The sequence below is a fragment of the Suricata suricatta genome, chromosome 10, assembly GCF_006229205.1.
Source record: "Suricata suricatta isolate VVHF042 chromosome 10, meerkat_22Aug2017_6uvM2_HiC, whole genome shotgun sequence".
Classification (NCBI taxonomy): Eukaryota; Metazoa; Chordata; class Mammalia; order Carnivora; family Herpestidae; genus Suricata; species Suricata suricatta.
The window spans coordinates 18,698,806-18,714,762 of NC_043709.1; the positions used below are offsets into that span (position 1 = coordinate 18,698,806).

General features: G+C 37.3%; 2 protein-coding genes across 2 annotated transcripts in view; one reads left to right on the forward strand and one right to left on the reverse strand.

The window, feature by feature from the left end:
• The window catches only part of PARPBP (PARP1 binding protein), a 65,728-nt gene extending 57,538 nt beyond the window's left edge, over positions 1–8,190 (reverse strand). The window contains exons 1-2 of the mRNA XM_029954342.1: positions 8,113–8,190; positions 3,850–4,005 (exon numbers count right to left, since the gene is read on the reverse strand). Of these exons, the coding sequence (XP_029810202.1) occupies positions 3,850–4,005; positions 8,113–8,190 (234 nt within the window). The remainder of the gene's footprint in view (positions 1–3,849; positions 4,006–8,112) is intronic.
• Positions 8,191–8,255: 65 nt separating this feature from the next.
• Positions 8,256–15,957, forward strand: part of NUP37 (nucleoporin 37) — a 40,145-nt gene continuing 32,443 nt past the window's right edge. Inside the window, exons 1-2 of the mRNA XM_029955788.1 lie at positions 8,256–8,326; positions 9,621–9,841. Of these exons, the coding sequence (XP_029811648.1) occupies positions 9,686–9,841 (156 nt within the window). The 5' untranslated portion in view covers positions 8,256–8,326; positions 9,621–9,685. The remainder of the gene's footprint in view (positions 8,327–9,620; positions 9,842–15,957) is intronic.

The window sequence follows — 15,957 nt, forward strand, 5'->3', positions numbered from 1 at the left end:
GGCAGCTCAACTTTACACTATTTGTGCAGGAGCAAAGAAGACTCTTTTCTGAGAAAACTGTTCTAAAAGGGATAACCTAAAGAGATAGGCATCAAATGTCCCCCAGCCAAATAGCCCAGTCAAATCAGATTGACAAACCCTAACACTCCATGAAGAGTTTCCAGTAAGCATTTTGGTGCTCCACTTAAATGTACATGGATGGTCAAGGATCATGAAGAAAGTCTCTAGTAGGAAGAAAGGAAACTATTCTCAAACAAGACTAGTAAAACAAGAAACTTGGAGGAAACATTACACAAGAAGAAAACCTCAACAAAAAGGAATCATCAATAGTCTCAACGGAGAAATAGTATATGCTTGCAGGAAGAACGGAACAAAATTTCAAAGAGAGAGAACAAAAAAGAGTTCTTGGAAATTGAGAGGACGGTTACAGGGGCTGGCTCAGCTGGTAGAGCACAGAACTCTTGATCTCAGGGTTGTCTGAGCCCCACATCAGGTGTAGAGACTACTTAAAAATAAAATCTTAAAAAAAAAAAAAAGATGATAACAGAGAACCCAATAATTATTAAACTGAAAATAAAAAACCTATTAAATACTGATTATTTTATTAAATATTGCTTGGAAGAAAAGTAAAAGATGAATGGATAAACTGATACATTCATACAGTGGAATATTATTCAATACTGAAAAGAAATGAGCTATCAAGCCATGAGAAGACATGGAGGAACCATAAATACATCTGAAAGAAAGTAAAAGAAGCCAATCTGAAAGGCTGTATATACTTCACAATTCCAACTATATGACATTCTGAAAAAGGCAAAACTATGCTGAAAATTTAAAGATCAGTGGTTGCCAGGGGTTGGGAAGAGGGAAGGATAAATAGGTGGAGCATTTTTAGTGCAGGGAGACAATTCTGTACAATACTATAGAAGTGGACACATGTCCTATATATTTGTCAAAATCTAAAAATGTACAACACCAAGAGTGTCTAGGGATAAAGACTCAAGAGTGCCTGCTACTTACCATCAAATGGTTCACACAGAGAAATATGAATAATACGTATGTATGTGTGCAATACATATTTGTATTTATATATTTATATTATATACACATATGAAAATATTAAAAGAATGATGCAAACAGCAAAATATTAATTGGTGAATCTAAGTGAAGGGCATAAAAGAGTTCAGTGTACTATTCTTGTGACTTTTCTGAAAGTTTAACTTTTTTTTTAAACACAAACTCCAAAAAGAGCTACTTCCATTTTTTTCAACATACCTATATAAAATTGATTTCTAATAATAACTATGATTAAAAATAAAAAAACAGACAAATGGGTCATGTAACTACCACCACCACCACTTCAGCTACCCTGGTTCTTTTGCATTTCCTCAACCTCCACCTGCCGTCTCCTGCCCAGGGCCACTGCACATACTGTTCCTTCATCCTCATCATCTTGCCTCCCACTCTGCCTAGTTAACTCTCTTCTTCCTTTACATTTCAACTTGATCTCTCCAACCAGGTCAACTCCTTGGTCTCACGGCCTCATATACCTCTTCTCATAGCCACAGTTTTACATTTACTTGTATTTTTCTCTACTAAACATCTACCTCACCTACTAGGTAATAAGCTAGGCAGGAGCCATGCCAGGTTTTACTCATCATTTTAACCTCAACACTGATCACAATGCTTGGCACATAGAAGCTAAAAAAAGGGGGGAGGGGGAATGAAAAGAAAAAAAACCTAGGGAAGGGAAGAAGAAAGGGAAGAAATTGACATTTAACATTTATATAAACAGCGGTACTGGCCTCTTTCCTGTTCCCTGAACACACCAGGCACATTCCCACCTCAGGGCCCTTCCATCAAAAATGGAAGTTCCCTCCATTTTGTCTGGTAGTCCCTTCCCACAAAAATCCCCATGACTAGTTCCTTCTTTCCCTCTTCAAATCTTTGCTTAAATGGCAACTTGTAGATGAGGCCTTCCTCGACCATCCTTTTTCAAACTGCAAGACCTGTTTTACATCAAACTCTATACATTCCTAACCTGCAAGTCTGTGTTATTTTTCTTTCGAGTACTTGACCTAAAATACTAAATATCTTTTTTATTAGAGTATTATCTGTCACTTCCCACTAGAAGATTAATGTTGTAAGAGCAAAGATTTCCTTCAGAATGTTAAAACTTTAGATGCCTGTGTGGCTCAGTCAGTTAAGCATCTGACTTCAGCTCAGGTCACAATCTCATGGTTCGTGGGTTTTAGCCCCGCATCAGGCTCTGTGCTGACAGAATGTTAAGTTTATTTTTTTATTTTTGAGAGAGAAAACATGTACGCATGCAAATGGAGAAGAGGTAAGGAGAGAGGGAGAGAGGGAGAGAGGGAGGGAGAGAGAGAGAGAGCGAGAGAGCGAGAGAGCGAGAGAGCGAGAGAGAGAGAGAGAGAGAGAGAATCCCAAGCAGACTCCATACTGCCAGCACAGAGCCCAATGTGGGACTTGAACTCACGAACTGTGAAATCATGACCTGAGCCGAAGTCAGATGCTTAACCAACCCAGCTGCCCCACTTAGAATGTTTAGAATAACATCTAGCACACAGTAAAAACTCAAATTTGTTAAAAGAATGACTATGTCAGAATTAAAAGAATGACTATATCAGAATTTTGTCAAAATCTATGTTCAAAGTTTATCTTAATATATACGCCAAAATATATGCGTGTTTTAACACGCAAAACTTCCAACTATCATGTATAATAAAGACTATCCCTTGTTTTAAGATTATACAATTCCTAATTTTTAGGTGTTAAAATATTCTTCCTTTTCCGAAATGATGGTTCTAGTAAATAGTTTTTCTCGATGGCCTTATTTGCCAATGTGAGAAATGCCCAAATCTGTCAAGGTCTAATACTTTTTTGGAAATTTTATTGGTATATGAAATCTAAAAATCTGGGAACTATTGACATAACAGATTAAAATAACTCATCAGAACGTCATTTCACTATCTTGCCCAACAGGGCCACTGAAACTATTCTACCCTTCCTACAAGGAGACACTCTCTTTATTCTATTCAAACCATCAAGACTTTAATCCCTCTGGATGCTTAACTGACTTTTCCCTTCCTTCATCCCTTCTATAAAACCTTCTGATCCAAAGACTTCCCCCTCCTTTAACTCCTTTAAGTATACTACCAAAAATCCAAAATTTTTAAATCATTTTCTTACCACTCCAGCCTATGTTCATCCTTCTCTCATCTGAACACCTTTAAGTACAGCTCATTCCAAACACTAGTTTGGTCCAAGCCAACTACATAAGAATCAAATTAAGAAAAGATTTTAAATAGACAACTTCCAGAGTCTCAGTGAAGATGAGAAGAATCAGAATTTCCAAGACTGGAGTACAGAAGCCAATATTGTTTGTAAACCTTCCTAAGTGATTCTGATTCATAACCTGGCTTAGAATATTCAATCTATAGCACAGAGTACAAAATTAGTCATAAAATAGTTCAATTACATTAAAATAAATATTATTTATGAGTGTCTTCTAGAACTTTTTAAAGAAGTCATAAATACAAATATTTTTAACCATAATAATAATAGTTGCATGTTTATCTCAAGATTTCAAATTAAACATTGAATGTGCATGTTCTACATTAAATTATACATAAGAAGTCCTTAATTTTGAAGCAAATCATTTCAAATCCATTGGAATATTCTGACATACATATACAGAGGCACTTTTGAAAGCAGTATATTGGTATTATCATACGAGAGCATATATTGGAAAGAAATTAATATAATTAAAATGAGCAGCTACCAAAATTCACTTAAGAAAATAAGTAGACCTAAATATAGTCTACTAACCTGTTTGTTGTTCTCTGCCATGGAAAGCTGCAATGCCAAGAGCATGGAGTCTGCACCACAAACAGTAGTTCTCTCAGACTCACAAAGAATGTGCCAATTCCTTCTGAACTCTTTAATCATATCCAAGATAGACTTTTGATTAAGCACAGCCATCCTCTGAAAGTAGGATAGAATGCAATGTTAAAAAGCTTTATTTTAATTAGAAACTAATATATAACATGTGTAAGAAAGCAGAGTTAGAGAAAAATAAGTAGTGAATGAGAGGTCATTTCATGTTTACTAAGAATCCTTTTAATTAAATTTAGGAAAACAGAACAATACAACTTCTGCCCAATCATATTTTCCTCTCCTTTAGTTTTCTTAAGCCAAATCTTTTGAAATAACAAAATCCAACCTTCAATCTGAAAATTCATACAAAACAGATATGTAAATTCTACAAACATAATTATGGACACGGACATAGCTAATTAAAGCAGGAGTTTCAAAATATTTGTTATATTTGTTTTTGAGATAAACGGTAATTTGTGTAGTAAAGAGAGCTCTTTAAAAAAAAAAAAAGGCCAATTTCTTCCCACCTCTACATTGTCCCAAAAGAGATGGTCTATTTTTCTACCCTTTGAAATACGGGTCAGTCTAGTGACTTGATTTACCAAGTAAATATGGCAAGAATGATATCATGGGAGTTCCAAGCCTAGATCTCAAAAGGCCCATGCAGGAAAAGTTACTACAGCACTCCTGATATCTATCTTTTGAAAGTCCTGCCTACAAGGCTGGCCCTTGGCTGCACCTGGGAACTTAAGAATTCAGGAGGGTTTCCACTAAGAGTGGCTCACTGTGACTAAAACGTTTATACAAATAATATCGTTTATACTCAACACAGTGCTTTCTTTCTGAGTTTGGAATTTTAGAACACAGAGGATGCCTACATCAGTACCCTGGGCACTGAGTCTCTAAAACTTTCCTGATAGACAATATTTCAAATGGGTTGTCATGACTTTTTGCTGGAGGACTTAAGCATGTCCTGTGTGACTCCACTAAGAGCATCTTTCGTAAGCTTATGCCTGAACTCTCCAGGACTTTGCCTCACTCACCTTCTCCCCATGTAGCTTCTCTCTTTGTTGATTTTCTTTAGCATCTTGTTGCTGTAATAAATTAGAGGTGTGGGCACAACTAGATGCTGAGTCCTCTGAGTCTTAGCAAACATCCAACCTGAAGGTGGTCTTAAGGGCCTTCTGATACAAGGCTTTGCAGCTTTAGTTCTTACGCTCTTGCTACTCTAGACTGCCATATGAAAAAGTCCAAGCTTGCCTGCTCAAGAGGCCATAGAAAAGAGAATCAATGCACCCCTCTTGACAACCAATACCAACTTAAAGACATGTGAGACTATATTAGACTTTCCAGCCCTCATCAACCTGTCCAGCCCTCATCAACCTGTCAGATGAAATGCAGCCACATTAGTGATCTCAGGCAAGAGCAGCAGAACCGCCTGGCTGAGTCCAGCCCAAATTGCTGGCCCACAGTGTCATAAGCAAATAAAGTGGTTGCTGTTTTAAATCCACTAAGTTTTGGAAGAGTTTGTTAGGCAGCAAAAGATAACCAATATAATATCTAATATTTATCAGTTGCTTGGTGCCATAAACTTTTCAAAAGCTTAATATTTATTACCTCATTCAATCTTTGCAAGAGTCATATGAGGAAGGTCTATTATTATCTTCATTTTACCTCTGAAAAATGTATTGTCCCATGTCACTCAACTAGCAAATGGCAAAACAGACTTAAACCCAAGATGCTTAACTCCATAAGCTGTGCTTTTAAATCACTGTATCACATAACTTCTCCTGATAGACAGAAGTCTTTCAAAATAATTAAATGTAGTTCAATGTTTTATATACCCAAGTCTAAATAAGAAAGCAACTCCTTTCTCTGAGTTTACAGTTATGCCCACTAAAAGTTATTTTTTTCCTAGTTTCTTTTAAGTATGCTCATTTCTAATATATTCATATGCCATTATCTTATTTTGGGTATATTTTACTGTACATAACCCATTTACTAACTTTCTGTGACGTGTTCTTCTTTTTTTATGTAGCATAAATAGACTTCCAGATATTTACTAGGTATTTTGGGTTTATATGATCAAGGAAATGGGTACATAAGATTTACAAAGCAATAATTCATAGTTGCATCAGTGATGCAATTTAAAGATACAGGTAAGGGGGCCCTAGGTGGCTCACTCGGTTGAGCGTCAGGCTTTGGCTCAGGTCATGATCTCACTGTTGTGGGTTTGAGCCTCACGTCAGGCTCTGTGCTGATATCTAGCTCAGAGACTGGAGCCTGTCTTCAGATACTGTATCTCCCTCTCTCTCTGACCCTCCCCTTATCACGCCATCTCTCTCTCTCTCTCTCTCTCTCTCTCTCTCTCTCTCTCTCTCAAAAATAAATAAAACATTAAAAAAATAATTTAAAGATACAGGTAAAAAGCTATAAAATATCTACATCTATACAAATGCTAGTAAATAGCTAGTAAATATCACCCTCATTTTTTTAAAGGCTTATTAGAGACAGAGAGGGCATACGCCAGGGAGGGGCAGAAAGAGAGGATCCAATGCAGGCTCTGCACTGACACCAGAGAACCCAATGCAAGGCTCAAACTCACAAACTGCAAGATCATGACCTGAGCTGACGTCAGATGCTCAGCCAAGTCACCCAGGCGCCCCATCACCCTCATTTCTTAAAAGAAAAAAAAAATGAAAGTGAAAAAGTAAATTTCCAGTGATATGATCAGTTTGCCTGAAATAAATCTTTAGTACTAAATTATTTAGCGTATTATTTAAAAGTATTAAGAGTTCAGATTGCTAAGAATGAAAACTAGTCAAGAATTAACTTACTAGCTATGAGATCTATGCTAAGTTAGGTCACCTCCCCTGCCTCAGCCTCCTTGTACTGAAAATGAAAATAATAGTTCCTATCTCACAGGATTTTGTGAAAAATAAATGACATAAATATAACTTTAGCTTTTAGCAGTGTCTGGCACATATGAAAGCTAACAGTCTCATCCAGGGATCAGCACACTTTTTGAAAAGGGCCAAATAGTAAATATTTTAAAAGTGCAAGGCATACAGTCTGTCACAACTATTCAACTTGACCTTGCTGTGGGAAAATAGCCATAGACAATACATAAACAAATAAGCATAGCTGTGCTTTAACAAAACTTTATAAAAACTAAAATTAAACTTCATATAATTTTCACATGTCACAAAATATTATTTTCTTGTTTTTGCTTCAACTATTCAAACATGTAAAATCTATTCTTAGCTCAGGGACTTTCTGCACAAAAATAAAAACAAGTAGTGCCCTGGTTTGCCAACTCTGGTCAAGTCTCAACCATTTCAGCAGGTAGCTGGCTGCATGAGGCTAGGCAATAAGTTTTACAACTGACTACCTAGGTAAAAGTATCATCGCATAGAAAACAGGAATAATACCTTCCAGCCAGTTATTAGAAGTCAATGAGACAATGAATATGCAAGCACTCTGAATGTCAGGCTGGACTATAAAAAAAAAAAAAAAAAGTAGTAGAAGATGGCAGCGACATTTTTAAAAACTGAATTCCAAACTTCACTGTAGCAAAAATTGTGAGACAGGAAATTATCACTTGAGAGACAGTGTGAGATGGTAAAAGAATTTTTGAGTCAGACAATTCAGGGTCCACATCCAGATTCCGCAATTTATGAGATACATGTCCTTCAGTATTTAAAATCTCTGATGAATAAAAATGTCCTCAAATGTAAAAGAGATCTCCTACCTCATAAAACTATGAGACAAATAAATAACCCACCTAACGCCTGCGCACTTAATAGGTGCTCAGTTGAAACAAACAAACAAACAAAAACGGCAGTCGTTGGTGCTATCATCGTCAGAACGAGATCCTAAATATTCCTGAGGAGAATATAATAGGGAGAGGGCGAAAGGCTCAGAACTGGATCCTGCGCAAGTCTTGGCACTAGGACCCTGGTTTCCTGCCAACCTAATGAACCTAAATAGGCCTCTATGGGGCTCAGTCTTCCAGTCTGCAGATGATCCCTCAGGACCTTCTAGCCCTATTCATCACTAGATATTGTGAACTCCGTTCAACAGCCCCGGACCCAAAGCCACTGAACAAATAATACCCTAGACGGTTACTTAGCTGTCACCAAAAACCCCTCACCAGCCGCAGCCTGAATCACAAATTAAAGTACGACAGCAGGGTAAGGAAGAGATGAGACTTACCTGGCTCAAAGTAGACCCGGTAGGTGCAGACCCAACTGAAGCAAAGTCTGGCCGAGCTGCAGTCTCAAAGTTGTTCATTTTAATTTTAAATCTCGCGGGAAGGCTCGGGAGCCAATCGCTGCTTCCGCCCTCTGACCCGGAAGCAAACTCCGAGCGCACCGCAGCCGCCCCCAACGGAGACCAGATTCCTTCTGGCCACTTCCTGACGCCCCCGGTGCGTATCACACGGGAATCCGGGGGGCCGCGCTGCTTTGCTCCTGGCTGCCCCGCACTCCCATCCCATTTCGTGCGAGTTCCTTCTCTCCCCGGGCCGTGCTCCACCTCTCCTCCTTCTGACCTAGGGCTTCGGGAGGTGGTAGCGGGGTCTCGCGGGACTTGCCTGGCTGGGGCGAGGTGGTGGGGCTTTCTGAAAGGACTTCAGTTGTTCCTTTCCTCTTCTCCTCTCGAGTTTTAGAGGGCAAATTCAGCCCCCCTTGTACAGTAATACCCTGAGAATGTCGTGAGACTGAGCACCAGTTTAATGAGGAATATGGGACCGAGTTTCCCGACCTCGAATCTTTTCCACTTCCACCACCGCGCCGCCCCTGAGGGCATCCACCTGCTGGTCACCTTTAACAAACGCCCAGTCCCAGATCTCCTATAGTTACTAGTTTATAGACTCCCTGAGGTGGGATTCGTCTGATTCTCAGTAAATAACTTAGCAGGTTCTTGATGTGTTACTGAGCCTAACTGTTCTCAGGACAACTCCTGCATCCAATTAAGGTAGAAAAGAAAAAAAAAAAAAAAAAGACCTCTTTAGATCCCTAAGTCTCATCTGGGAATGCTACTTTCACAGTATACACCAGGCCGTGACAGGATGGTTGAAGTTTTGTGCCTGGTTTTATGAATATTATCTTTATATCACACATTTCGGCACTCCTTCCTCCACATCCTCTATTTTGGATCTGCTTATGTTACTGCTCTTTCCATGAGCACTGAATGGTGATTGTTACCGGATATTGTAATCTTCAAGGCAGAGGGTTGTGTTTTACTTTTCTAGCACTGGTGTCCAACACAGAGTAAAGTCTTTCAAATGCTGTCTCATCTTACGAGCTTGGCAGCTAACTAACCTATTAAACTCTCCATTTCTTTTTCTGTAAAATGGGAACCATAAGTAGTACCTTCCTCTTAAGATTGCGAATATTATGTGTCCTGGTGTAAGTAAAATCGTTAATGTGGAACCTACAAGTGGTGCTTCGTAAATGTTTAGTATCATTAATTTGTTATGAATATATTTACAATTATAGTGGTTACATCTTCCATGTACTTACTATATTTTTTAGTTCATCTAAACAGGATGTTATGATGATTTATTCCCCAGGGATCACTCATAAAGAATTTAAAGAAGTACTTGAAATTTTTTTTAGCTGTCTCTGGCATCTGAAACACCATGTCCTTATTTTGATTCATTTGCTGAAAGCAACGAACACTTTGATGATTTATATCTGTGTCTGTGCTTTCATCCACAGTTTCGTGACCTTGTCCGGTAGAAGGCTATTTTATTTTTACAACTGTTCAAGTTTTGACATACAAGATGAAGCGAGATGCCACAAGAAATGCTGCCTACACTGTGGATTGTGAAGATTATGTGCATGTGGTAGAATTTAATCCCTTTGAGAGTGGGGACTCAGGAAACCTAATTGCATATGGTGGCAGTAATTATGTGGTCATTGGCACGTGTACATTTCAGGTTAGTGTACAAAACTCAGTGAATGACAGCGCAGTTATTTCACTGGTTAAAATAAAAACTTTGGTAAACTTTGGCTAGATTTGGAAAGCATATTGAGTTTGTATGTAAGGGGGGGAAATGACATGAAGAACTAGAGAGGAAGATATTCCCAGTAATATAAGCCTGAGATTTGTGAAAACATTAAATAAGTAGTGAAAAGAAGACTATAAGGCTTCTTTTGCCTCATGTTTAGAAATGGAATATTCTAGTAATTGAAGGTTGTTTGTAACTGAACATTTGGTATGTACAAAGTATAGGGCCATATTAGTCGAACAGGCAATTTAGCACAGTCATTAAGACAATGAACTCTGCCACCAAAATGCCTAGATTTTTACTCCTGCCTGCCTTTACCTCTTAATAGCTGCATGACCTTCACCAGGTACTTAACCTCTCTTCTTTAAAAATGAGGAAAATAATACTTAATGGGGTGTTAGGAGAATGTAGAGAGATAGTATATGTGACATTCCTGGAAGGCATCTGGCACATTTAACACATGCATGTATGTATATGCATGTTTTAAGTGTCATTGAATTGGTCAGCATTGCCCCCAGCTCACGCCCATACTTAATCACCAAAGCAGGATTGTTTGCAGTGAGCACACACCATGTTTTCTCACAGAAAAGCTAGTTCCACATGTGGAAGAGTCTAAACAATGAGAGGTCAACCCTCAGAAATCGTGGCTAATTATTTATTTACCAGAATATTATTCATAGAACAGTATTTCTCAAGATTAATCAATGAGGTAATTTGGCAGTGATCAGTTTTCAAAGATTTAAAGTAACTTTTGCCACTAACTTACTGTTGATAAACATTATTTCCTCTTTTACTCAGGAGGCAGTTCAGTATCTTACAGTGTTTTGGCATCATAAATGCAATTTAGCGTTTTACAATGCAATAAATATATAAAGTTATACAAAGTTAGACTGCATGAGTATTTATCGTAAGGAGAAAGTAGGAATTAAAGGCTTCAACTTTTTGGTGTCTACGTAGAATACAGGAGCTCTTACACTGTCTCACATTGTTTCTTAAGGTTGGGATAGGAATTGCTAGCTTTCAGACTAACCGACCCTTGGCCTGACTTTAGCTGGACTACTTAGGATCAAAAAAAGTCCACGTGATTAGGAGAAATAATACAACATGTTCTTGAAAAAGACTGAGGGAAAAACTAGTGCAGGCTACTAACCTACGAAAGAATAAAGCAGCTCCCTACAGGTGAAACTTTACTTCATTACTTAATTAATAGCTGTGAACATAGAATTGTGTTTAAAAAAATACTGAAAAAATATACTTGATCTCTTATGTTAAGCTAGGAAATAACAAGTCAAGAAGGGAGAAAAAAGAAAGGCAGAGGTGATGAGTGACAGAAAATGAGAAGAGAACTAACAAAAATATTTGTATTGCTCTGTCATGTCTTGCACATTGTCCTTATTGATCCTCAAACCTGTCAGATTGACAGTCTAGGTCTTACAGCCAAGGTACCTAAAGAAAGAATTGGATTTTATCAACTTGGCAAGTAGTGAACACAAATATTCTGTGCCAAGTACTGGAGATACAATTAACTGTTCTTGACCTCATAGAGTTTCCATTTTACTTCAAAGAAGTTCAGGAATTTGTATGGCTGGTAAATGAAAACACAGATATAGACCTTGTTTCTAAACCCCTGTTCTTTTCCTTCTGTGCTGCTATTCAGACAGGCTGCAGCCATATTTCAAATAATTCTGCAAGAGAATTGAGTCCCCATAATCTGCGTTTGAGGATTCATAATAAATTATTGCTTCCCTTTAAAGTTTTTTTAAATTTAGTTAAACACTATTAAACATTCTATTTTCTCATGTTAGAATCTTCAAGTTTCATAGCATCCAATTTCCTGCCTTCCTCTTGACTGAGAGAAAATGAAGTAAAGGTAAATTGAATTGAAAGTTTTCCACTTTCAATCCTCATTCTAAGACTCTCAGGAAAACAGTCAATGAAGTAGGTTTAAATTTCAATAAAGCATTTTTCAAAATCTTATAGTATTCTTTTGAATATGATGGAAATTTGAGCTGAATGATAATACTATTAGTTGATGTCATGTATTTGTCAAGTATTAAGTGCAGATCAGGTGCTGGGAACTGGTAATACATGTTAAAAAAAAAAAAAAAACAAGGACCCTGACCTCAAGATGTTTAAACATAAAACAGTGCAGTAAGAAAACTGCTATTAAAAAGTCCTATGTGCAAAGAGTGAAGGAAACATGACAATTTCTAAATCTATTCAAAGGGTCACCAGTAATGCATTGGGGCCCTTACTGGAATTTGAATGAAAACATTTGATTTAAGCAAGCTCATTGAATTTATATAGAACATGAAGCTGAGAAGGATACCTAATGCTTTGGATGATAAACTACATTTAACAAGTATTTATTAAGCACCTGTTGTATGCCAGACAATGTGCTTAGAATTCAACTATTATTTAATAGTTTGAACCAATGGGTCAAGTTGAACAAGCTAAAAATTAATAAAGTCTTGAAATGATAGACTGCTAAAGCTAGAGGAGACAATTGTGACTTAATAGTTTTTAGTTGCCTGGATGTTCACCATGAATCAGTGTAATGATTAACTGCCAAATTCAATGCTGTTCAGTAGAAATACAATGTGAGCCACAAATATGTAAATTTAAGTATTATAGCAACCACATTATTAAAAGTAAAAACCAGGCAAAATGAATTTTAATAATTTTTATTTACCCAGTGTATCCAAGATATTTCATGTGTGACCAACATAAAAAATTAATGAGGGGCACCTGGGTGTCTCAATTGGTTAAGTGTCTGACTTCAGCTCAGGTCATGATCTCACAGTTTGTAAGTTCAAGCCCCGCATCAGGCCTGGAGCCTGCTTCACATTTTGTGTCACCCTCTCCCTCTCTCAAAAAATAAACATTTTTTAAAAAGTGTTTTTTAAATTAATGAGATATTTTATATACTTTTTATACTGAGTCTGAAATCTGGTGTGGATTTTGCACTTTGTACAGTATACACAGTTTGAACTAGCTATTTTTCAGGTGCTTAATCACCCCATGTGCTGGTGACTGCCGTACTGGACAATATGGCTCTATATTCTCCTGTATAATTTGACAGAGTTGTTTAATGTTTACTTCAGTTCTCAGCGGTATATATTATGCAAAAGAGATGATGTATTCAAAGACGTATTTCAGAATGTTATTAAAATGTTTTAAAATTGTCATGTGAAGGAGGGCTCAGACTCAGAAGGGTAAATGTATTTTGTGTTACTTGTCAATTCTGAGTGGAGTTGTGGCTTAATAGTGCTTTGAGACTCATGCTGAATCTGCTCTTTGAATGCGTTCACTTAAGGAGAGGTCAGCTGTGGCCAGACACTTGCCATCACTGAAGCAGACTTCATCCATATGTCTCCAGAAAGCAGAAGCGCTGAGTAGAATTTACATGAAAACAGATTTAGGTTTAATGTTAAAGAGAACTCTTCTAATTAGAACTGCCCCAGAGTTGAATAAGGTTCCCCAAGAAGTTGCTAATTTCCTGTCCCTATGTGCAAACTCTCTTCAGATGTTCTACTGTAAATTAAAGCGTAAGCTGAAAGAAATAGACTAGGTAAACTTTACAGTCTCATCTGACTAAAATTATGTATTTGGCCTTAAATGGGTGTGGTGGAAAGGCCTGCCAATTTCAAACCCTTAGAATAGCCCTTTGAATCAACCTGGCTGTGCCTCCACCTCAAATACGCCAGAGTAAATAATGATTTGTATTGTAGCAAGTTTTCCAAAGTATCTTAATTTCCTGCCTATACAATACTGCCTACACCCCAAACTAAACCTAAAATAGCATTCGTCTCTGCCTATACCACACACACACCCTGGCCTTTTAGTTGGCTCCTTGGCAGACATTGCTGCCAGGAAAAAAAGGTTTCACTGGTAATACATAAAGCTCAGGCTCTACAGTCCCTGGGATTTCTTTATCTCCACCGGCCACCCAATAACTCCATATATACTTTGGGTAACAAATTATAGGACCTAATTTTCAACACTGTTGTTACAGTAGCAAAGTAATGTGTGTTTTGATGGTAAAAACTTCATTTTTAGAAGATTGATTAGGCCAGTGTGGAAAAATAGATGTAACCCAAACTATGAAGTCAGCTATGATTAGGCTCCTAACCTTATTTTAAAATTACTTAGTGGTTGCTGCCTTGGCACATCTGGCTGTTAACTATGCAGTTATTATACACACAGATTATGAAGTAATAAAAGTTGACAGTGTTTTTCTTTCCTTGATAAGTGCATTTCTATTTCCTTTTTTTCATTTATGGAAAATTTTTTTGCTGTTAACTCTAAGTTCATCTGAAATTTAAAGTGATTTTCAAGGGCCATCTGAATTATGTAGCGAAAGCCCTGTGTAATGTATCTGAAATGGCTTTGCTAGTATCTCAAAGGCTATCCTGGAAAAATCTACACATCCAATAGGATTCAATTAAAGTACACATTCTAAAACTTTGCATTTAGAATCAGGGTGAATGGAATTCTTAGAACAAGCCTTTAGGTAATATTCGTGTATGTAGACATAAGTATTCCATTAAATAAGTTTCACCTGCTCCAGACTTTTTCCCCTGATGATATGTTATAACTTTATGAATTTACAAAAGTATTATAAACGATAACTTATAAAAAATAACTATAGTCACTTAATACAGAGGACTCCTTGGGCAAAGTTGTCATGAATAGTTTTGCTATGGTCTCTAGACCCAGTTAGGGTATTGATCTAAATAACAAGACACGGATTTACTTATTTTTAAATTTCCATATTTTAAGCTTATAAAAAGTACTTTAAAATATGTATTATCTATAAAAAGTATAAAGAATAATAAAATAGGGGCACCTGGGTGGCCCAGTCAGCTGAGCATCCAGTGCTTGATTTCAGCTCAGGTCATGATCTCATGGTGAGATCAAAACCCTGCATCGGGGCTGTCAGTGCAAAGCCTGCTTGGGAGCCTGTCTCCTCTCTCTGCACCTCCCACCTCTCTCTTAAACAAATGTTTTTAAAAAAGAGGAAGAATATGTTCCTGCATGCCCACAACCTGGCTTAAGCAATGGGACATTAGCAATTCCTTCGAAGCCCTCTGGGTGTTCTCCCCTTACTGCCTTTCCTTCTCACCCCGAAGAGGTAACCTTGTCTGAAATTTTGTGTTGGAAAGTCTTTGTTTTTCTTTATAGAGTTACCAAATAGGTAAGTGTTGCAAATCAGTATCTTTTTCATGTTTTAAACTTTGTTTCAATGAAATTATTCTGTATTCTGTTCTATGGTATGTTGCTATTTGCAATGTGTTTGTTAGATTCCTCCTGTCAGAGTTCATTTATTTTCATTGTTATATGATATACAAATATACCATGATTAATCTTCTTTTGGCTATTTGGGTTACTTTTTGTTTTTTACTCTTGAAAACCTTGCTGATAGGCATACTCTTATGTCTTCTGTTTGTGTTTTTTTACCTCCTCCTTTAACTATTTTATTCCCTGTTAATTTGGAGGTTGTACATGCTATTTCTTTTAATGGTTACCATTAATGGTTACCAAAGACACTTTAACATACACACTTAATTAGACAAAGTCAAAATTAATATTTTTAACTTCTTCATGAACAAAATAAGGATCTTTGACTCTTGAACTATTACCACCTCCTCCAGACTTCTATTACTGTCATATTTTAGTTCTCATTTTTCTTTTCAATGTAACACATGAATTTAAGTGTTTTATGTGGCTAACATTTGTTTAGATTAACCCACCTGTTTGCCTTTGATTTTTTTACTCACTTTTCCTTACATCTCAAGCCTTTCTTCTGGGGTCATTTTTCTTCACCTGAAAGCACATTCTTTACTATAAGAAAAACTTCACTACTAAATTTTTACTCCTAAATTATTTACTAATAAATAATTTCTAGGGGCACCTGGGTGGCTCAGTCGGTCAAGCCTCCGACTTCGGCTCAGGTCAGATCTCACGTTCGTGGGTTCGAGCCCCGCGTCAGGCTCTGTGCTGACGGCTAGCTCAGAGCCTGGAGCCTGCTTCCGGTTCTGTGT